This window comes from Macrobrachium rosenbergii, chromosome 26 (genome assembly GCF_040412425.1).
Source record: "Macrobrachium rosenbergii isolate ZJJX-2024 chromosome 26, ASM4041242v1, whole genome shotgun sequence".
Classification (NCBI taxonomy): domain Eukaryota; kingdom Metazoa; phylum Arthropoda; class Malacostraca; order Decapoda; family Palaemonidae; genus Macrobrachium; species Macrobrachium rosenbergii.
The window spans coordinates 1,398,508-1,423,231 of NC_089766.1; the positions used below are offsets into that span (position 1 = coordinate 1,398,508).

Sequence of the window (24,724 nt, forward strand, 5' to 3'; positions counted from 1 at the left end):
AGAGAGAGAGAGAGAGAGAGAGAGAGAGAGATTGGGATGAGAAGTGAGAGAGAGAGAGAGAGATTGGGATGAAACGAGAGAGAGAGAGAGAGAGAGAGAGAGAGAGAGAGAGAGAGTGAGAGAAAGAGATGGAGAGAGTGTGAGAGAGATATGGGATAGAGCGAGAGAGAAAGAGAGAGAATGTGAGAGATATAAAGAGATAGAGTGTGAGAGATATGGAAGAGAGGGAGAAAGAGTGAGAGAGAGAGATTAGAAAGAGAGAGAGAGAGAGAGAGAGAGAGAGAGAGAGAGACACATGGAACGGGAGAGTTATGGGATAGAGAATGAATGTGAGAGAAAGATAAACGGGGATGAAGAGTGAGAAAAAGTTAGCGAGAAGAGAGAGAGAGAGAGAGAGAGAGAGAGAGAGAGAGAGAGAGAGAGAGAGAGAGAGAGGGGGAATGTAAAACATTCTTCGTAGACGCTTTGCGTCATCATGACGTTAACACCGAATTCTTGATGATTTATCTCTCTCTCTCTCTCTCTCTCTCTCTCTCTCTCCTCTCTCAAAACGACCAGACACCTTTAATATATTATCAAATACAATTATACAGTAATTACTGCATTCGAGTTTCCATAGCAATTATTTCATTGCAGAATATTTGGCGGAGAAAAAATTTAGCGATATATATATATACACACACACACACACACACACATATATATATATATATATATATATATATATATATATATATATATATATATATATATATATATATATATATATGTGTGTGTGTGTGATATTTTGTGTTAATTACTTTGGTGGTATAAAAAATTGGCGATAAATATATGACTTTTTTTATTATCTTTATTTTGGGATTTATTTAGCGATGCAAAACTGTAGCAATATTGATGCTAATATCCATGTTATATATGTATATAATAATTTAGCGAATATTTGTACTATTTTTATATGTTATTTAGCGGTACAAAACTTTAGCGATATTACTCTGATTTCTATTTTTTATATCTATTAACCGGGGTAATAATTTATCGGATATGTATAATATTTTTATAAAATAATTAATGACAACACTTTGGTGATGACTGTAGATTCTTCCTGTTGCCATACTCTAGAGGAAACCAAGCCTTAAGGGAGACAAATCTTACATGTTTACTTGTGACCTTAACCTTGATGTATATAATTTTTTGCAATAAATAAAAAAAAATTATTTATGAATTTTGTATGTGCAGTTTCCGTAGATTTAGCAGCCTCTGATTCGGAGAGAGAGAGAGAGAGAGAGAGAGAGAGAGAGAGAGAGAGAGAGAGAGAGAGAGAGAGGGTTAGGGGAGATACTGGTTCTAAGATAGACACGGTCAAATTGAGGCTTGAGTCTATAAATGCACTTTGCTCTCAAGCAAGCAGCCACTGTAAACATTCGCCAGAGAGAGAGAGAGAGAGAGAGAGAGAGAGAGAGAGAGAGAGAGAGAGAGAGAGAGAGAGGCAATGTTAAGTTTTATTGAAGTATAACTTTGATATTCTGTTATGAAACACATTTGATTGATTGGTCAGTATGTTGGTGGAAGGCATTTTTATGGGTGCATTTAGGCAGTTTTTGGACCTTTATAGGCATTTTTAAAGTATTATTTGACCTTTTGGAACCTTTGAGCATTTTTTTGGCCTTTTTCAGCATTTTTGGCCTTTTGGACCTTTTCAGGATTTTTGGTCTTTTTGGATCTTTTAGGCATTTGTGGTCTTTTGGACTTTTTCAGCATTTTTGACCTTTTTGGACCTTTTTAAGCGTTTTTGGCCTTTCTGGACCTTTTCAAGCATTTTTTGGCCTTTTTGGAAACTTTCAGGTATTTCTTTTACCTGTTCGACCTTATATTAGACAATATTGTGTCATTTTGAACTTTTTTTGGACTATTTGATCTTTTTTTGGCCTGTTTAGGCAAATTTTGACTTTTTTTTGGGCCTTTTAGGCCTTTTTGGAACTTATTTATGGTCTATTCTGGCAATTTTTTACCTATTTAGGCAAATTTTGGCAATTTTTGGCCTTTTCTGCCCCTTTTACAACTTTCTGGTCCTTTTCGGTTGCTGATTGGTTAGTTATACATCCATTCTAGTCGGGTGATTAGTTCAGTGAACGACTGTCCTAACCAGTGATTGGTTGAATTAAGTATTGTCTGATTTTCTAGTAACCCATTTTACCTTTTTCTCTTGGGCCTCACGGTCGACTTTTTGGTTGCTGAATGGTTAATATACACTTCTGATTGGTGGTTGGTTACTACATGCTGCTGGTTGCTGATTGGTTAATAGATACCACTGGCTGTGGATTGGTTAGGCATACAACTGTCCTAAGCAGTGATTGGTTGAAATGAATATTTTTATGGTTGCTCATTGCTTAAATCTAAATCTTCTTTGGCTGCTGATTGGTTGTCTGACTGTTCCTGGTTGCTGATTGGTTAATATGTGGTTTGTTTCTGGTTGCTGATTGGTTTTAGAGAGAGAGAGAGCGAGAGAGAGAGAGAGAGAGAGAGAGAAAGGGCCACGTGGTTTATAAGAATACGTGATATCATTCAGACACGTTCTATTCCTGTTCTGAGTGTGACGTCACAGATGAGTTGCCAACGGATTAAAAATGGGGGTATATTTTCTGAGAGAGAGAGAGAGAGAGAGAGAGAGAGAGAGAGAGAGAGAATGCCAAGTCAGTACCTCGTGAGGTGTGGTTTAGTGCCAACCTCTTTACTCTTAATTTGTGCAACTCTCTCTCTCTCTCTCTCTCTCTCTCTCTCTCTCTCTCTCTCTCTCTCTCTCTGTCGACGTAACTGCCCATGTCCTTGAGATATATATTTATTATTCCTCCTAAATTTAAAAGCTACACCTGCATTGTCGAGAGGGTCTCTCTCTCTCTCTCTCTCTCTCTCTCTCTCTCTCTCTCTCTCTCTCTCTCTCTCCTTGGTCTTTGATCAGTAGCATTGGACTTAATATAATGTGACTTTTCTTTGCTCTGATTACTTAATTAGGTTTTGGGGGCTTCTGGCCCCCTCCCCTCTCCCTCCCCCTCCCCTCCCCTCCCCTCCCTTCCACCTTCTTCTTCTTCTTCTTCTTCTTCTTCTTCTTCTTCTTGAAAAGATTAAGCCGTTGAATAAATGGATAATTGAGAGAGAGAGAGAGAGAGAGAGAGAGAGAGAGAGAGAGAGAGAGAGAGAGAGAATAAATCGTAAAAACAAAAACTAGAGAGAGAGAGAGAGAATTATCACCCAGCTGTGGCTAAATACTTGACGCCCTGATGTTATTTGATATAGAGAAACAGACAGAAAAAAAAAGAATGAGAGAGAGAGAGAATTTTTATCTCTCTCTCACTCTTTCTCTTGGTAATTATGCAAGTGCCATTGCAACATGCATTGTTTTTTTCAGCAACTTCGAGTAGGTGCCAAGAATGTTTTTTATAAGAGTATTGTTATATTATGGTCTCTCTCTCTCTCTCTCTCTCTCTCTCTCTCTCTCTCTCTCTCTCTCTCTCTCGTTTTTACTTTTCATTCTCTTTAATCGCATCTCTCGCTTTCTCTCTTTTTTTTGTAATTTATTTTATAAATTGTATCTCTCTCTCTCTCTCTCTCTCTCTCTCTCTCTCTCTCTCTCTCTCTCTCTCTCTCTCTCTTTTATTTTTCATTTATTCCTCTCTATTTATTTTATAAAATCTCTCTCTCTCTCTCTCTCTCTCTCTCTCTCTCTCTCTCTCTCTCTCTCTCTCTCTCTCTCTCTCTCTCTCTCTCTCTAGTTTTATATTTATTCTTTCTAAATAGAACCTCTCTCTCTCTCTCTCTCTCTCTCTCTCTCTCTCTCTCTCTCTCGTCGACAATAGACTAGAAAAATCTAGAATAAATTTCTTCCAAAGCACAACCACTCAAAACACCGATGTCTCGTCGACGCAAATGCAGCTTTGTTTTTGCTGTGCACTTGTCTTTTGTCATTGTTAATCCACGTTCTTTGCGCTTATTGTTAGTTTGTTGTCCTTGTTTGTGCTGGATAAACAGAGAAACAAAGAAGCCTTTGTTTGTGTTTTGGTATGGGAATGGGAGCTATATTTATTAGATGTATAGAACGTGCCTCACTTGTCAACATGTCATATTTCTGGTAAGTCTGAAATCTCTGAAATCTTCTTCAGTTTCTGAGGGTCCCTACAGGATTCTACTGAAGGCTCCTGTAGAGGAAGATCCTTCTGTCAAATCTCAGGACTCTGATGAAGGCTCCTGTAGAGGAAGGCCCTTCTGTCAAATCTCAGGATTCTGAAATAGGTTTCTGTAGAGGAGGGCCCTTCTTTCAAATCTCAGGATTCTGAAAAAGGCTCCTGTAGAGGGAGGCCCATCTGCAAAATCTCAGGTTTCTAGAGAAAGGTCCTGTAGAGGAGGGCCCTTCTGTCAAATCTCAGGATTCTGAAGAAGGCTCCTGTAGAGGAAGGTTCTTCTATCAAATCTCAGGATTCTGAAGAAGACTCCTGTAGAAGAAGGCCCTTCTGCCAAATCTGGGGTCCTATGTTCCCATGGTAATCTTAAATGACACCATATTCTGGTAGGACAGTGCCCACAGGAATTTCAGTGTGTTCCTCAGGATTTTACAGAAGGCTCCTGTACAGGAAGACAATTCTGCCAAATTTTAGGTCCTTGGCTCCCTAGGTAATCCTAGGAACAGTGGTACGGGCTCCTCTGTAGAAAAAATTTGGCTCTTATCCAGAAGGAACACTTGTGAATCCTCTGAGGGCTGTCCCGAAGGCATTTTGCCGTTCAGGAACTCCTCCTGAGGCTCTTCTACTGAAAGCTCCTGTAGAGGAAGGCCCTTCTGTCAAATTTTGGTTTCCTTGGTCCCCCAGTTAAGCCTAGGGAGAGACCCCATTCTGGTAAGACAGTGGCTACAAGCTCCTTTGAAAAATGTAGGCTCCTCTCCCAAAGGAACCCTCAGGAATCCATAGAAGACTTGCCTCTGGGGTACTTGATCCATTGAGGAATACCTCCTGAGGTTATCTAGGATCAGTGCCTCGCAGGAATTGACTTTTCCTTCAGCAGTCTATCCTGAGGCACCTTAGGATCTCTTTGGCTCCAGGGACTTGGAGGTGGCTCCAATGTCAGCGTCATTTTTTAGATTGGAGCCAGTGTCTTCACGAGGAATCTTAGGAAATTGGAGCAAAGTTCATTAGACGCCCATACCAGTGACTCTCTGGAGAGAGAGAGAGAGAGAGAGAGAGAGAGAGAGAGAGAGAGAGAGAGAGAGTTGTGGTAGTTGGCACTGACGAGAATGCAGGGCATGTTTGACGTAATTATCTGAGGTGCTTGTGTGTGTGTATGTATGTATGTATGTACGTATGTCTGACGATAGGTCTAATTTTATACCCAGCCTGGTTACCCGTAACATAATTAAATAAATTAATAAATAGATAAATAGACAGACAGACAGATAGATAGTTAGTTAGTTAAAAATACTCCACTACTTTAGACCCCATTCTTAATCCCGCCACGAAAAATCAATAGGCCAATACTCTATCCTTGACCCTGGAAAAGGCTCCTTGGTAATTCCTTCTCCGTCTACGTTAGGCCTAACCGAGTCTCTCTCTCTCTCTCTCTCTCTCTCTCTCTCTCTCTCTCTCTCTCTCTCTCTCTCGCTACACGTTGAATTAGGCTAAACACACGGAGTATTTTAAAGGCGAGGTCCCGTATGCACTGTACGTGTTCTATTTCCGTACGGGAGATGAGAATGTTGAATGTTCGGTCATTAAGTACGCTTTTTTTTTTTTGGCGCGCTTGCGCGTGCGGGGGCGCTCTCTCAAACGATATTTGGGCTCATGAGTTTTATCTCTCCGGTCACGAGTTTGTTTGGACAGAGAGAGAGAGAGAGAGAGAGAGAGAGAGAGAGAGAGGGAGAGCATTGGAAACAGAAAGACTGGGTCTAGGGAAGGAGTGAGAGAAAGAGAGAAAGAGAGAGAAACCCAGACCACGTGATCTTGCGCGTGCGTAACAGAGCGCCGGTGAATGCGTGTGTGTGTGTGTGTGTGTGTGTGTGTGCGTGTGTGTGTGTGAAAGAGAGAGAGAGTGTGTGTGTGTGCGTTCGTCGCCGTGTCTGGGCGGTGTGGAAGCCAGTCGCCAGTTCTGTCAACTGTACAGCCCGATACACCTCTCACAGTGTTACCGGAGGAGGCAGTGAGAGAAGGAGGAGAGAGAGAGAGAAAGAGCGAGAGCGAGAGAGAGATAGAGGAAACACTAAAAAAAAAAAAACCACCCCACCGGGAGAGACAGAGAAGGAGAAACAGAGAAACGAGGGAAAGAGTTGTGGCATATTAAGGCCAACTCGAACCATCCGTGGTGGTGTCGAGTTTGAGGCTCCGGGAGAGAGAGCCTATTTCATGAGAGATTTGCTAAAGAAATGCAATATAAACATGGCTTCTCTTTGCAAGGTAAGGGCGAGGAAGACTCTAAATTCTTCTTCCATTCTTCTTCCGTTCTTCCATTTTGTTCCCTCCTCCTCCGCCGCCAGACGGGAATTTTTATATATATACATAAAACCTTTCGTCATTTTTTTCCCCGGTCGGCCTTAGAGCGGTTTAGCGCGCGCGAGTCGTCTTCGGTGCACCAACCCTTTTTGTGTTTTCGGTAATTTATTTCTTATCACAAAACCGACGCTCGCTTTGCGTATTTATCCCGTCTCGGTGCTCCGTCAGGTATCTGCGATGACGCCCAACGGCCGAAAGGACTTCGGCGAGACGCAACAGGTTCATTTTTTCCGAAATAAAAAAAAAAATTAACCGCCCTCCCACACACAGAGACTGGTAGCGCGCCGATATAGCAGCAGTAGTACCATGAGTGAACCCGAATCGACTTTTCGACATCGATTCCTACCCGAAGGCGGTTTCCAACTCGGATTTTTATAAAGAAATAATTCCCATTAATTCCTTAACGAATAACGATGCTATTACCCGTGTCGGATCCCCCCGGGGCATGTTACCCGTTCAGCGGCGGGAGGGTGTGGTAGTGTGGACGGCGATGACGTAATCGTGCTTCCAGAGAGCGCACGAGAGTTCGCGCTTGTTTTAGGCGCGAAATGTGACTCGTAGACCTATACGCGTTTTGTACCCGGGTCATAAAATATCCCAGGTTCCATGTCGATGTGCTGTTTTGCACAGTGCCCATGTGACACTATGCGGTTTCGTGGTTTGTATGTGGTAAGTGAAAGTTTATAGGGAATTTTAAACAAACAATGCAATGTTATTGTTATTTTTTGTCTATAAAACCTCATGTGCAACGAATCTATGTTCTATTTGGTGTAATTCCTATGTGGCACAATGTGGTTTAGTGGTTTTTATGTGGTGATTGTCAGTATAATTCGGATTTTAGACAATGTGTTATTTTTATCTTTCGTTTATGTATAATAATGAAAATCACGATAATTCTCTGTGAACATTTAGTGAATATTATGTAATTTAATATTTTAAATCAGTGTTTTAACCTTGCCTTCATAATAATATCAGTAACTGCCATTAATAACAACAGTACTGATATTATTTATGCCTATTTTATAAATCAAATATACTTTTGAAGGAATCAAATTTAAAAAACTTAAAATAACTCGGGCACCCCAAACCGGCGCCACCAACCACCCCTAGACTGAGTGTCTAATATTAAACCAGCTATAATTAATGTAAACGTGATGTATATAATAAAAAATACCTTTTAATTAATATAATGCGTTATTTCGCATTCGTGCTTCTGAAGCTTTCGTCGCCTACGTGACCGAATCGAGGTCACGGGTCACGAATCCTAAGTTTTATTGAGACTAAATGTTTTGCCCGCCAAATATGGTCTACGCCTGCGTACGTACGTAATGCGAGAATGGCTCCCTCCCTCCCCCCCCGCCCCCCACCCGGGTGTATCATGGCGTGTTTTTAGAGGGCTTTCTTGTTAATACTTAATGTTTTTTTAATATTTATCGGTGTTTTTAATACTGTTTTTTAAATAATAAACTCGTTTTCTTTTACGGTTAGTGAAAACAGGTGCGAGAAGTGAGTCTTGGGAGCGAAAATAAGACTCAACCGGTGGATGGATGACTTTGTGAGGGTCAGAATTTATCATCCCTCCTTTCCTCCCCCTCCCACCCCTATCCACTCTCCCTCCCCCTCCCCCTATCCCCTCATCCTCAGTCCCCTCTCTTCCTCCCCTCTTGAATGCATGTTCAGTTCCAAACGTTGCCGCCAGGTGGTGGTGGCGGTTGAAGGCGGGCGAATGGTGTCCATAGACTCATCGTTTTTCTCCGCGAGTTTTTCCCGTTATGATGCACTTATTTCCCTCTTGTACTCGTTAATAACGATGCAGCATTGTTCATTAATGATTGATATATTCGTTAATGTTAGTCATTAACGTTTTTCGGGTAATTAGACGGGTATTTCAACCCGTTTCCGTCAAATAGGTTGGCGGTTTGTGGACACCCCGATCATGTAGGTCTTGCGTCATCATGGGGTTGGAACGCATCTTTCTCCCCCATTTCCTCTCCCCCGTTCCCCTTCCCCCGTTCCCCTCTCCCCCACAACACCCCATACGTCACGATCGATTACTCTGAGAGAGAGAGAGCGAGAGAGAGAGATGAACTGAGGAAGAGATGACGATCATGATGAAAAAATAGACCGATATCGTGAAACAAAACCTTATTATAGTACTAACAATGACTTGAAGTATTATTTTAAGCTTAAATACGTCAGTTTTTTAATACATATGTATACATCTTCATGCGTATACATATGAATAAGAGGTGTGTGTGTTTCTACATACGTTAAAATATGTATTTACTGATATTTTGTGCGTTTTGCGTATGTTTAAGAGAGTTCAGTTACGCCGTTAGGACATCGGTCTAATGCGTTCCTTCGCTTATCGAAACGATATGGAGATATCGGTCTAGATTTCGTTATGTTTACACATATAGATACGATAACAAAGTACATACACATACATACGCAGGCTCATGCACGCATTTTTGCGTGCACGCAATCACTAAACTCCTCCTCTTCTTCTTGCAAAGCGTACAATGACCCATGCTGAAATCTCCCCTTCCCCCCCAAAAAAAAAATCGCTGATAATCCAACGCAATTGGCCAATATTGAATCTCTCTCTCTCTCTCTCTCTCTCTCTCTCTCTCTCTCTCTCTCTCTCTCTCTCTCTCTCGTATCCTTCCTTCCCCCTTTCCACCTTATTTAGGTAAGAAATAATCCATATTGATTGCGCTCGCTAATAGCGCTGACCTATCATGGTAGGGAATTGGTGTTCCATTGATTTGCTACCTTTCGTCCTGCTTCCTTGTCCGTTTTTTTCGGTGGGAATCCCCCCCCCCACTCCCCATTCCCCCTCCCATCATCCACGAAGCTCGTAAGATGCCCAGACCCGACTGGTATGAAGTTTGGTCTAATGTGGGGTTGGGGAATTGGCTACAAGTAGCCAGAAACTGGCTATGGTTGGGTAGGGTCAACCAGAAAGTGGATTTTGGTGAAAAATTAGTTAAAATTGGTTAAAATTGGGCTTTCAGAAGTGAAATTGAGCAAATTTCTGAATTTGATGGTGCGGAAAAAGCCCAAATCGGACCCATTTTTGCGAGATTCGGACCAATAACATTGGACGGGTTCCTAAACTGGATGGTGTGAAAAAGTTCAAGGTGGACCTATTTTTGCGAGTCAATCAAAATTGGGCTTTGAAAAGCGAAATTGGTCGAATTTTTGAACTGGCTAGTGTGAAAAAGCCCAAATTGGACTTGGGTTTCGAAAAATATGGAAATTAGGGTCCCACTGAGACCCATTCTTTTGGGAAAAAATCAGGTTCCTGTAAAAAATGAATTGAAATAGGACCTAGTTTTGCGGGAATCAGTCAAAATCAGGCTTTGAAAAGTGAAATTGTGCGAATTGATAAATAGAATGGTGCGAAAAAGCCCAAATTGGGCGAGGGTTTCGTAAAATAGGCAAAATATACCTTCTTGGGGTACATTCTTGTCAAAAATTGGTCTCTTGGTCCAAGTAAGCTCGGAATGCGAGTTGATCCAGGAATGGGTAGATTTCATCAATTTTGTCAATAAGCGAAGGACATTATCAAGCCTTTCTCTCTCTCTCTCTCTCTCTCTCTCTCTCTCTCTCTCTCTCTCTCTCTCTCTCTCTCTCCGTCGTCAGTGGTGCTAGCATTTGTACAAAGTGACCCCCAATTGGAATACACAAGTTTACAATTGGTACTTTCAAGGCGATATCGAATTCCTCACGATGATTTAATGCAAGTTCTCTCTCTCTCTCTCTCTCTCTCTCTCTCTCTCTCTGTGTCCTTGTTCTTATTCTTCTGTCGGACTGAGACAAGGCCTTGCTAGCTGCCTGACGGCCTTGTTCAGAAGAGCGATTGCTTATTTATATATTATAGATATGACCTTAGGTGAAATTGGACCTTTGTCACGTATGATATCTTTGAAAGTTCCATATCCTTAAGAACATTATGGTCTTTGTAAGTTGCAAAGGATATTATAGTCTTCGTAAAGCACAAGTAGGTTCCAATAATATTTTATGATTGTTTTCAATGGTCTGAAATCTTACTCTGTGACTGAGAGGGTTTTTTTTGTACTTCTTGTGCACTTGTTCTCTGTGTGTTTTTTTGAGGAAGTTGATTGTTTTTTCTTGGTTTTTCGTTAAGCTGAAGCTTTTATCTTGTCTTTGTTCAGTTTTTCATTCCGCCGTGCTCTGGAATTCTCTGCTAACTTCTGTTTTTTCCATTTGAAATTTTTCAACTTTCTGCAGAAATGTGGGACCTTTCAGTGGTATCAGATACTATTTTGTTATATATATATTTTTTTTATTAAAATTGAATATTTATTTATATTTTTCTTATTCAAAACAGACCTTATTTATATTAGTACACCGAGTGTTAGCCACCCCCACCGGCCTCTCCGTTGTAAGAAGAAGAATGTTGCATTGATAACTTGCATTGATTTTTTAACTGTACTGCCTTGAACAGCGAACTATTCTGACCCAGATAGTTTCTATTGGCGATAGTTCTTTGTCTGTCTGTCTGCCACGTATCAATAAATCATTACCTATTTTATTCACTTATCGTCAATATTGAGAGAGAGAGAGAGAGAGAGAGAGAGAGAGAGAGAGAGAGAGAGAGAGAGAGAGAGAGAGTTAAGTTTGTCATATAGATGTCATTAACCTTATATATATATATATATATATGTATATATATATATATATATATATATATATATATATATATATATATATATATATATATATATATTTTCGTCAACATTACGTAAGACCAAACAGCGTTTTCTGGTAACCCTTCCACGGATTAACCTTTAAAGATTAACCCTAAGGCTTCAGTTTATCCCAGTGTCCTAGATATACACACACACATACATACATACATACATACAGATATATATACATACATACAGATATATATATATATATATATAAATATAAATATAAATATATATATATATATATATACATACACCCATACACATACACATACACACACAACAACAACAAACCCAAACAAACCATGGGAAAACACTGACTCATTTAAAAAATAAAAAAAAAAAAAAATGTGCAAATATCATTAACCCTTTACACCATTTTTGGGGAGCAGTAAGTAAGCTTGTTTACAGCTCGTCACCAGTGGCTACCAATTCAGAAGGCATTCCGCCCCCCCCACTCCCTTCACCCCCCACAGACGTTAGATTCGGGACACACACACACACACACACACACACACACACACACATATATACATATATCACATTCCTGAGTTTATTTACAAGTGCTTGCGAGTGGTGGAATGTTGGTCTTGTGACCGTGTTGTAGTTGGTTGTAGCAATGCTTGTGGCTTTGTTATTATTATTATTATTATTATTATTATTATTATTATTATTATTTGAGTTTATATATATATACAGATATATACATATGTGTATGTGTGTGTATTCATGGGCCCAAGTTTTGAAATTATGTATATTTTTCATTATCCATTTTCATTCATTTCGTTCATACATAAATTCATTGTGTATAATATAGCCTACATATGTATATATTCACATATTTGTATATAAATATATATATATATATATATATATATATATATATATATATATATATATATATATATAATATATATATATATATATATATATATATTCATACTTATCCAATGACACACTTAACAAAATACCAAACCCATTCGCCCTCACACTTACACTCACAAACGCACAAACACATATACACACTAGCACACTCTTACACAAGCATACTTCTCGCAATACCTATTATTAAGAATTCCGTCAATATATATATATATACCTGGCCACCCATTGAACCCGTGTCCTTCGAATATTTGGAGAAAATGATAGGTTTGGGTTGTACCTTGTACTTTGAGAGTTACTGCTTTGTGTGTGTGTTTGTGTGTGTGTGTTTCTTGGAATATATCCCCTGGAGAACGTTGCTAGTTTTTTCAATAGTTTTTTTTTTTTTTTTCGTGATTTCAAAATAGGCTTTTTAATTTTCTGTAAGGGAAAGGTATTGTGCTGGCTTTGTCCGTCCGTACTTTTTTCTGTCCGCACTTTTTCTGTCCACACTTTTTCTGTCCGTTTTTTTTGTCTGCACTTTTTTCTGTCCACACTTTTTTCTGTCCGCACTTTTTTCTGTCCGTATTTTTTGTCTGCACTTTTTCTGTCGGCACTTTTTTCTGTCGGCACTTTTTTCTGTCCGTATTTTTTGTGTGCACTTTTTTCTGTCGGCACTTTTTACTGTCGGCACTTTTTCTGTCGGCACTTTTTCTGTCGGCACTTTTTTCTGTCGGCACTTTTTACTGTCGGCACTTTTTCTGTCGGCACTTTTTCTGTCCGCGCTTTTTCTTTCTGTCCGCCCTCAGATCTTAAAAACTACTGAGGCTAGAGGGCTGCAAATTGGGATGTTGATTATCCACCCTCAAATCATCAAACGTACCAAATTGCAGCCCTCTAGCCTTAGTAGTTTTTATTTTATTCAAGTTTAAAGTTATCCATAATCGTACTTCTGGCACCGATATAGGTACCAGCAACACAAGCCACCACCGGACCGTGTCTTAGTTTCATGGGCCATGGCTAAGGCCACCACCGAACCGTGGCTGAGTTTCATGGGCCGCGGCTAAAAGCTTCATATAGCATCATACGCTTTCTTTTTTTATATGCTTGAATTAAGTAATGAAACCTGGGTTGCAAATCCCGTAGACTTTCGGGAGACTTTGTCCAAGATAAGGTTTATTGGCAAATCTGATAAGAGCTTTTCGTTTTTAATGGGTCAGAGTCTTCTTTCTCGTGCTGTCAGTTATGGCAGAAATAGATCTGTCTGTCTGTCAGTCATTCTATCTATCTATCTACCTATCTATCTATCTATAAATATAAATTGTATATGCTTAAATATGATCAGCTATTTGCATTTCAAAATGTCTAACCTTATGCTTGCGTAGATATGTTTCTAGAACGAGAGAGAGAGAGAGAGAGAGAGAGAGAGAGAGAGAGAGAGAGAGAGAGAGAGAGAGAGAGAAGTTGCGAATATCCAATTTGGAGAGAGAGAGAGAGAGAGAGAGAGAGAGAGAGAGAGAGAGAGAGAGAGAGAGAGAGGCTGATAGGCAGGCAGGCAGAGAGAGAGAGAGAGAGAGAGAGAGAGAGAGAGAGAAAGGGGAGAATGATTTCAAAGAACCCGGACAAATTGTGTGAAGGAGAGAGAGAGAGAGAGAGAGAGAGAGAGAGAGAGAGAGAGAGAGAGAGACGCCCATACCAAGTCTATCAGATTCATTCCGACATATATCTCTCTATCTTGTGCAAAAAAACGTACCAATTCTCTATACATCAGTTATATCGAACAATAAATTCCAAGAGGGACCTTGAGAAGTTCCGGGATGGTGAAGAGAAGTTGCAAAAACTGTGAAAATATCCAGTTGGGTTTTTTTTTTGCAATTGATGTATAGAATCATTCTTTATGTTATTGCTGTGGGTTTGAGAGAATTTTGCAGCGTGGAATTTGCAGAAAATGGTACGGTGTGTTATTGCGTCTCTCTCTCTCTCTCTCTCTCTCTCTCTCTCTCTCTCTCTCTCTCTCTAACATACACTATAACAGAGGATTTTGAGAGAGAGAGAGAGAGAAACAGGCTGATAGGCAGGCAGAGAGAGAGAGAGAGAGAGAGTGAAGTTGCGAATATCCTATTTGGAGTGAGCGTGTGAGAAGGAGAGAGAGAGAGAGAGAGAGAGAGAGAGAGAGAGAGAGAGAGAGAGAGAGAGATGATAGGCAGGCAGAGAGAGAGAGAGAGAGAGAGAGAGAGAGAGAGAGAGAGAGAGAGAGAGAGAGAACGATTTCAAAGAACCCAGACAAATTGTGTGAAGGAGAGAGAGAGAGAGAGAGAGAGAGAGAGAGAGAGAGAGAGAGCTATATTTAGAATCCCGGGGGACCTTAGAGAGAGCAGGCGGAGTGGGTTTGAGATTGGAGTGGCGTGATAAGGTCCCAATTCCCCCTTCTCCCAATTCAGCGATCCAGTCCGCCATCTTGCAAATATGATCATTTATCAATCTCCTTTCTCTCCCTTTTTCCTTCTTATTTCCTAAATCTTATCCCACTTCAGATATTTCAGGCGTCACAAATTCGAGGGTCAGACGTTTCCCGTCTTTTTTTTTTTTTTGTTCGCGTTGCTGATCACCCACCCAGGCATTGACCAGACCCAGTGGCTTCTTGAGTCTTGCTCTCGTCATTCCCTCAAGCGATTTTGAAATGTATGATTTTTTGTGCTAGTTTGTCTCCCGTTCTTCCCACATGACCCAACCATCTGAAAATATATAAATACATTAGCTTTTTCAATTGATATATATATATATATACATATGTATATCTATCTATCTATTTATCTATCTATCTATTTATCTATCTATCTATCTATCTATATATATATATATATATATATATATATATATATATATATATATATATATATATACATTTAAGTAATGGTCACAGTTAAGCCGCTTACATGATCGTATTACACCAGGACAAGACTTACAGACGGGAGAGAGAGAGAGAGAGAGAGAGAGAGAGAGAGAGAGAGAGAGAGAGAGAGAGAGAGAGAGAGAGAGAGAGATCTCAGTTATATGGTATCTCAACCTGTTAACTACAGAGCAGGTGCATTCTTTTCCTGAGAGAGAGAGAGAGAGAGAGAGAGAGAGAGAGAGAGAGAGAGAGAGAGAGAGAGAGAGTCTTCCGGCGACCGCAGCCAAGTCACGTACAGTAAGGTCCAGTGACGCAAAAGGCTTCATCAGGAATTTCGACCATATCGCCGGTCCAAAGAACGGGGCTTAGTCTTTAAATGCCATTATTGATTAAGTTTAATTATCGTGTGTAATTGGTTGAAATGTCTTATTTAATTTAAATGCCCTATTTAACTAGTGTTAAATGTCTTACTTAAATGTCTTATTTAATTACTTTAAATGCCAGATTTAACTAGTTTCAAATGTCTTACTTATTAGAAATATCGTTATTTAAATATCAACATTAAGTTTAAATGTCTTATTTAATTCTTTTAAATGTCTTACTTAGTTGAAGTGTCTTCTTTAATTAGTTTAAATGCTCCATTTAACTAGTTTTAAATCTCTTACTTATTTGAAATATTTAATTACCAATATTATTCAAGTTTTTAAACATCCTATATAATTTGTTCAAATATCTTACTTAGTTGAAATGCCCTATTTAATTAGTTTAAATATCTTACTTAATTCAAAAATAAATAATTCTTTTACAAAATTAATTGAAAATATTTTATTTCACTGAAATTCAGTGTAAATCCTTTTTTATTTAAATGAATCTCTTCGAGATATGCAAGAGAAAACAAGAGTAGTTTAAATATCTTATTTAATTAGTTTAAATGTCCTATTAGTTAGTTTAAATGTCTTAAAAAAAATAAATCATACTTATAAAAAAATTAATTGAAAATATTTTATTTCACTGAAATTCAGTGTAAATCTTTTTTTTTTTTTTTTTACTGAATCCCTTCGAGGTATGCAAGTAAGCGCAGTACACTATTGCGTATTACAAAAGTACGGGCATAAGGACGTCTTGCACCGCGCATGCTCCGACTGTGGCCCCGCCCCCTTTTCCTCAATACCGTATCAATCATGCAGAACTTCCGTTCGATACGCGTTGACGTTTTGACAATTAATTTTTCATTCATTTTTTTTCTTCTCAATTTTTCTTCTTCTTCCGCATTCGCTGTTGAGGTTTGAAGTAAAATATTGGCATTTTTATTCAATTTTAAATTTAATGGAGCTTTTTTTTTACTTAAGAATGGTTCATAATTTAGGTTAAATATTAATATTTTTATTTAACTTAAAACTTAGTGAAGCTTTTGTACTTAAAATTGGTTTATTTAATTTTTTATTTATTATTTCTACTTGGGAAATGTTTTTAAGTTATTTTTATGTATGGGGGAAGGCCGTTGGGGTTGGCAACCTTTTGTATTTTACTTAAGAGGGTTAAGTAAAATGGAGTATTGGTGATTATATATATATATATATATATATATATATATATATATATATATATATATATATATATATATATATGTGTGTGTGTGTGTGTGTGTAATAATATATATTATGTACACACTGACAACCCGAGACGGGCAAAAAACTACACGAAGTCCTGTATTATACAATTATACAGTGAAAACTAATGCAAGCTAATCCATACACTGAGAGGAAGAATGACACATCTGCCATAAAGAATTGACGGCTGTTGCATATTTATGCCGAATTCCATCGAGTTTGGCCCACCCCTCCCTCACCCCTTCACCCCCCCCTGGAAGCGAGAAACCGGACCACTTCCAAATTATCATTCGATTTGGAAAAGATTTTTGTGTTTTTTTTTTATTTTTTCGCCTTTGTGTCTGGTGTATAAAAGAGGCACGCGAATTGGCAACACCGGCGACGATTGTCGGGGGGGGAGGGGGAGGAGGAGGAGGAGCAGGGGCGCGTTCAGGTGGTAACCGACGCGAACCGGTTTCGAGAGTTCAAGCTGTATACCGCAATATACCACCACCACCACCTCCTCCTCCTCCCCCCCTCCCATATATTGAACGCGGCCGCTTGCTCGCTTGTCTTTCCTTTCCTCCTTTCCTTCCGTGTGTCTCCCATGTCTTAAATTCTTGCTTGTCATGTCGCATTGTGTCGCTTGCCCCATGTCGTTAACCTTCCCTCTAGGCGTATGGTACATCTCAGGGTCAGGCAAGATGTCCTTTGAATGTCCTGACCTCTTACGACATGTTAAAAAACGACGTCTCTGTTGTGTCTGGCCGTCTTTTGTTTTGCATGTCTTGTTTCTCGTGTCGTAGCCGTTCGTGCGAGTCATGTCTTTCTCGGAGGCGCGGCCAGCCGCGTGATCCTAGGACCTAGACCTACATGTCTTGTACCCGTATTAGGAAGGTGCCCTGGGCGAATCTTCGGCATGAGATTGGATACGTCGACCCTCTCTTATATTACAAATAATTTTTTACGGTCCTAGAACACTAATTCTATAATATAAATTAAAAAAAACAAAGGTTTGGACTGTTTTCTGCCCGCTAGAAGTGCCATTGAACGCAACTCTCTCACGCTGGAGAAACAAGAATTCATTGTTTTCGGTTTAATCATCCAAATGACTGAGAAGTTTTCTATTTCTGTCTCATTCTCGAGTTATTTATCGATATTCTCTGTACCTGACGGTGCAAGAATAATCTTTAGTTGTTGTTTTAATTGTTTTATCTGTTTTAAAAGTCAAGAAACCCGATTTTGAGTTTTAAAAAAGTTCGTTGGAAATCTCGCGTCTCGTTCAACAACTTGCAGTAGAAGTCAGCCATTCGTAGAGCGGAAAGCTTCGTGTTGTACATTATTTAAACCCGTAATACAGCTGTATCGTCGCCTAAATACAACTGTATCGACAAATACAACGAATAATGCACGCGCTGTCCTACGTAAACCGGATAACGATGACGTCACGCCCCGACGAAATGTATTATGCCAAAGTTTTAGCCGCAGCGTGTAAGTGTGCGAAAGTCGATACAAATACTTCTTCAGACGTATCGAAACACGCGATTGTGTGCATGTGTGTGTGTGTGTGTGTGTGCGAGCGTGTATGCTTTCGCTCTCTTGCGCGTGCGCAGGTATTTACGGTCTTCGGATACATTAAAACGAATCCATGAACGAATATATTTACGTATCCGTAGTTAGTTGTTTGGTGGCACGTGCTTGGAGTGGAAGCTTGCTTGCTTGATTGCCTTGCATCGGTCTAACGGAGCGTCTCTCTGTGTGTGTTTGTGTGTGTGTGGCGCGGTTTTCGGTGCATATATATGTATTTTTCGATGGACTTTGACTTCCTGTAAATGCATATTTATATATATGTTTGTGGACTTTGACCTCGAGATTATATCATAGACGAAAATAGCTTTTTTTTTAAATACACATTGAAAGCAAAATCATCGGAGGTCTAGACTCAGTGTCTGGACTGAGCCTAGAAAGAACCTTTGTCTAAGTTTATTTATATATATACATCGAAATATATATATTTTGAATGAACTTTGACCTCTTAAATATATTTTGAATGAAAATAGATCCTTTTAAATATATATAATATATATTTAATGCAAAAATCTTCAAAACTTTTTTTGCTGGAGTGATACGTGTTCGACTAAGCCTAGCAGAATCTTAGTCTCAAGTCTCAGTTTTTATATGAACCTTGACCTCCTGGATGAAGGCGGAGCTTTTTAATATACATACATTTAATGCAAAACAATAAAAACATATATTTATCAATTGCAAACTAATCAAAAGTTGATAAAGATCGAATGCAAAAATATTCGCGTTCGACCAAGCCTACGAAAAGTGCCTTAGTCTCATAGCCTCCAGTATTATCCAAAGCGCCGCGGATACAATCCTCCGACGGGGCACTTGGGGCCACTTTGGCGGGAGAGAGTGATACCCGAATACCCGCCAAATTCGAGGGGGTGGTGCCACTTTGGCGGGGCATAAAATACCCGCCCGATGACCAACCGCCTCTCTGACATCCACAATGAGTTCACACTTGCGCTCGAAAGCTACGGCAGCCGCCATTTTGAGGACGGACCTCTTGTCTATCGTGCTGGTAACGGTTAAACTATTATTATTATTATTATTATTATTATTATTATTATTATATATAGGTCTAATTGTTTCTGATGCAGTGTTGCCAAATGCACGATTTCTCTTCGTGTCTGGGTAGACCTATAATGTCTAAAGCTTTTCTAAGTGGTCCTATATGTTGAAAGTTAGGGAATATCGAATTATTATTATTATTATTATTATTATTATTATTATTATTATTATTATAGGTCTAAAAGGCTTTGCTGATGCAGTGTTGCCAAATTTACGATTTCTCGTCTCGTCTTTGTAGACCTACGTGCTTAAGTTTAAGGAATATATGTAGAGAAATCTATTATTATTATTATTATTATTATTATTATTATTATTATTATTATTATTATTACAAGGGTCCGTGTGGTTAAAAAATCATCTTTTTTACAAATTTTGATAACTCATAGTTCTAACTTTTCCGACGCAGTGTTGCCAAATGTACGAATCTCCCTCTTGCTTGTGTATAGACCTATATGTGTAAAGTTGAGGAACATCGAATTATTATTATTATTATTATTATTATTATTATTATTATTATTATTATTATTATTATTATTATTCCTCTCCTCTCTTCCGCAGGTAAATGAAATAACTCACGTCACTGAGACTTAATTCTGTGAGTATGGCTGCCGCATTTTTTAAACAGTGTACAGGAGAATTCGTGTACAGTCCCCGTGTTTGGTGTATGTATGGCTCACTGTATGCATTATACACGCTTCAGTTAGTATACACAGACACTCGCACTGTAGTTTCGGCTGTGTGACTCAGTGTTAGTTAGTGTGAGTCACCATTACACACTACACTTAGTCTGTGGTTAGATCTCAGCTTGCTGGACTCATATGTTGTAATGTTGACACTATAAGTAATTTTATATGTTATGTAGGTAATATTGTATATATTTTTAATTTAAGTAACCGTTTTTATTCATACTTACTTATATACTTAAGACAGACATACAGCGACGCCGGCTTGGCAATAATAACTATTGATTATATAGATATACATCTTTAGCACTGAGTCGATTTTCTGTATAAAAAAAGTTACTTTTTTTAAGTAAAGATAAGCACTTAATTGTGTTTTTAAGTCTCTCTCTCTCTCTCTCTCTCTCTCTCTCTCTCTCTCTCTCTCTCTCTCTCTCTCTCTCTCTCTCTCATTTTATGCATTATAGGTTATTTTTTTAGATAGGCCTAATCTCATTCTTGAATATGGCTATCCTTACGTAAACCAATTTAGACCGATCTAGTCTCATGTGTCTTTTCCTGATTATGGCTAAGCTTATATGAACCCCTTCGACTTGTATAACAAGATTTTACACTATCGAGACGTAACAGCACTTAACAGCATTCATTAATCGCATATTTGGAAGCGTAGCAGCACTTTACAGTGCTTATTTAGCTGAACTAGTCTCATAGATCTGTTCCTGAATATGGCTACGTTTATAATATAATCCCTTTATCTTATATAACCATGCTTTTACCCCTTGAACGCGTAACAGCACTCAACAGCACTTATGAATCGTATCTTTGGACGCGTAACAGCACTTAACAGCACTTGAACAGCACTTCTTAGTCGTATCTACAACGCCCATTAGCCGTTGTGAAAAGGCGCCAATTGTACTAAAGAGTTTTTGTTTACATGTGTTTTTTAAATCTTATCTGGTTTATTTTGGGCTAAGATTCTATATTATCTAGAGTATCCGCCATTTAGAATGGTTAAGTAGAGGGTTTACTTGTTTACTTATCGACAGTGTGCCGTGAAAGGCTCACTGTACTGTAGGGGATATTAACGTATTAAAGGCCCGTTTAGCCGTTTTTTGTTCAGTTAGCCTAGACCTAACCGCCATTATGTCAGTCGTATATAGAGGCTGAGAATTTGAAACCGGTTTTAATATATATCAGTAAGAGCGTACGAAACTCTCTCTCTCTCTCTCTCTCTCTGTCTCTCTCTCTCTCTCTCTCTCTCTCTCTCTCTCTCGGAGAATAGCTCTGAAATAAAACTGTATTGTTCCGTTAAGTCGCATTAGAACCTAGACATTTGGAAGAGGTTTTAATATATCATGAGTAAGCTTGTGAATCTCTCTCTCTCTCTCTCTCTCTCTCTCTCTCTCTCTCTCTCGTGCGTGTGAGATACACAGAGCGGGCCGAAGAATCTTTTAACAAAGGCCGCGAGTCTGTGGGACATTGGGCGTATCTTATTTATTAGTACTATCTCTCTCTCTCTCTCTCTCTCTCTCTCTCTCTCTCTCTCTCTCTCTCTCTCTCAGGAGGAAGTTCACCGTCCTTACGGTCCCTTAACCCCCTCCCCTTCAACTCTCCCCCTTCCTATCTCTCCCTTTTCTTATATTTATCCTGGCCTACGATCATTTCCATAATATTCCTGAGGCCATATTTAACCCGCATACGTCATCGAGTGGTGGCGGTTGCTGACGTCATCACGCCCCTTGGCACCGATTTTCCCGGAGAAGAAGGGGAAGAAGACGCCCTTTTTCCGGTCGTATTTCTTCACACTTTCGCGTTTCGGGACGAATTCGAATCGTTCGTGAGGATGATGGGGTTTGAGGATTCGTCAGGTCGGGGTTATTATAGGTTTTAGAAAGGGTTTCTGGGGTTGCGTATGGCGGTGTTTGGCATCCGGGGTCATTTTTGGGGAAGACGTTGCTGGTTAGGGATTATTTTTGGGATTTTTTGTATAATTTTTCGAATTTTCTCTATAATAGAATTTTTTAGTTGGTTTTAATGTGGATTAATTCTAGAGTTTGAATTCTAGGTATCTGAGAGTTTAAATTACTAAATGAAGCTTTAGAAAATACTTAAGAATTATATTATTGGTCTGAAGCATTTATATATATATATATATATATATATATATATATATATATATATATATATATATATATATATATATATCTGTATTCAGTTCAGTCTCCTGTCCATTTCACACTTTAAATAAGACAGAATGAATTCACTACTTTGTCTTAAATCACTGTCATATTTTTTACTGTCCAACCGTCTATATATATTTACAATTATTATTGACTATTTACAGTTACAGTAGACAGGGAAGAACTGAGTTTCTTCCTTGTCAATTCTTGACTGTCAACCTCGGTGGATTTGTGTCCTGTCGAAAGGTTGAAATTGGGACAGTCTCTCTCTCTCTCTCTCTCTCTCTCTCTCTCTCTCTCTCTCAGGAGAAAAAGTCAAGGTTACTTTTATTATTGATTTATTTTTCTTAAGTCTACTTTGTATCTTAAAGGACTTGGAAAAACCACTGAAGAATTCTCTCTCTCTCTCTCTCTCTCTCTCTCTCTCTCTCTCTCTCTCTCTCTCTCTCTCTCTCTCTCACCAGTACAATTTGTATTCTGTCTGAACTTTTTGTCACCAAGAATGAAAGGATAATTTGTTTAGATTCTCTCTCTCTCTCTCTCTCTCTCTCTCTCTCTCTCTCTCTCTCTCTCTCTCAGTAGAAGTGGTCAAGGTTACTCTCCCAACCTGAAGAATCATTATACTCTTGTGCACATTGGATTCACAAGAGACACCTTGAAAATTAGGGTGTCTGAACGTTGCCAAAATCAACTTTGTTCTGCTCATAAAAAATATCATATATATATATATATATATATATATATATATATATATATATATATATATATATATATATTATATTTATATATATATATATATATATATATATATATATATATATATATATATATATATATATATAAAGGTAAGAGTTGACTTTGAAAATATTAATGAATATTCATAGTATGAAATGGATCATTTTAAGATTATTATATAAGTAGCAGATTAGATCTTAATGTTAAGCAGTATTGATAATTGTGACAAAAAACTAGATAATTTATACTAAGTTATGTAGGAAATATTTTATAATGTAAATAACAATATTAGATTATTTTAAGTACAGAATAATTAACTAGACAAAAGTAAGATTGCCCCCAAAAATTTTCATAACTGTAGTAATATATATATATATATATATATATATATATATATATATATATATATATATATATATATATATAGTAAATACATTATATTATAGTTGCAAACATTATTTGTAGCTGTAATATAATATAATAATTGATTTTGAATTATTTTAAGAACGAAATGAGAACCTAACGTCAAATTAGGTTCAGTTATTGAAGGGAATAAGTACATATAACATCTAACTTCTATAAAGTATGGGTTGGTTCATAAGATATGGAAATTAATTAAAAATAAATCTAATAATGAATCTAAGAATATATATATATATATATATATATATATATATATATATATATATATATATATATATATATATATTGGGGAAATACCATCTCGGCTAAAGGGTGCCACTGTCGCCAGAGTGACTGACACAAACAAATAAATAATTATGCTTACCTGTCACTACACATCTTTCCCACACACTCCAGAAAAAAAAATAGTGTTTCTTGTTATATAACAATTGTTACGTTACAGATTTGTGAAGTAAGGTCTGGTGACAATGAGTTTTAAGTTTGTGTGTTTGTTTTTCGTTGTAAGTGTTTGTTTATTTACGTGTTAGCATTTATGTTAGGGCCTTATTTTAGCAGGGATTGTTTGTGCGATATGTGTATGTGTGTTATGTAAGTGTATGTATGTGTATATTCACAAACTCAAGCACTACATTGCTTGTTGTTGTTTGTGCATGAACAAACATTAGATCTCCATTTTAGTGATTGTGTTAGGATTTTTTTGCGTTATATAAATTTGGGTGTGTGTGTGTGTGTTTGTTTATGTATATACACAAATGCAAGCACCGGATTGCTTGTTTGTGCATGAACAAGCATCAGACCTCCACTTTAGAGTTTGTGTTAGGAATTTTTTTGCCTGATATATAGTTGTGCTCGTGTATGTGTGTATGCATATACACAAACGCAAGCTTCGCATTGCGTGTTGCTTGATCAAGCAAGCACCGAGCCTCCAGTATTGAGAGGCAGCGAGAGCAATTATGCTTGATACTCGAAGCAAGCAAACATAGATCCCCAAGTCATGATTTGAAAAGGGGGCCCTCTTGCAATTAGACGAGCGAGGGGGAGAAAATCTCTCTCTCTCTCTCTCTCTCTCTCTCTCTCTCTCTCTCTCTCTCTCTCTCTCTCTCCCAGACAGTGTAGACTAGAGGGGATTTTCGGTGCCTTGAGTCACAATCTGCATGCCAGAAATAGATGCCCAGTGGGTGAGTGTGCGTGCCCAAAAGAGAGAGAGAGAGAGGGAGAGAGGGCATGAATCTGTTTCTCATCTTAAGCTTAACAAGACAGCTCTCTCGCCCTCTCAGGTACCCATATTATGGGGTATTGATGCCAAGTTTCGTTTCATAATAGTACCCATATGATTTATAAAGTCTTCACGGGTACTGAAATTCGAGTGTGAACTCAAGGCGGTCTCAAGCCCCAATTAAAACGTGGAGGAGGGGGCTTTTAGGGGGCGGGGACCCCCTTTTAGGGAGGTGGGGAAGAGGGTAGGGATTAAATGT

The 24,724-nt window shown here is 38.4% G+C and overlaps 1 protein-coding gene across 6 annotated transcripts in view; it reads left to right on the forward strand.

Annotated features, from left to right (window-relative positions):
* The window catches only part of sbm (sobremesa), a 79,863-nt gene that overhangs the window by 25,904 nt on the left and 29,235 nt on the right, over positions 1-24,724 (forward strand). For 2 of the 6 annotated variants that reach the window (XM_067127840.1, XM_067127843.1), the window contains exon 1: positions 6,123-6,431. The exons of 3 other annotated variants lie outside the window; for them this stretch is intronic. In XM_067127840.1, coding sequence (XP_066983941.1) covers positions 6,401-6,431 — 31 coding nt within the window. In that variant the 5' untranslated portion in view covers positions 6,123-6,400. Of the gene's footprint in view, positions 1-6,087; positions 6,432-24,724 lie in introns of those variants that run through there. One more of the 6 variants, XM_067127841.1, reaches the window with a different exon arrangement.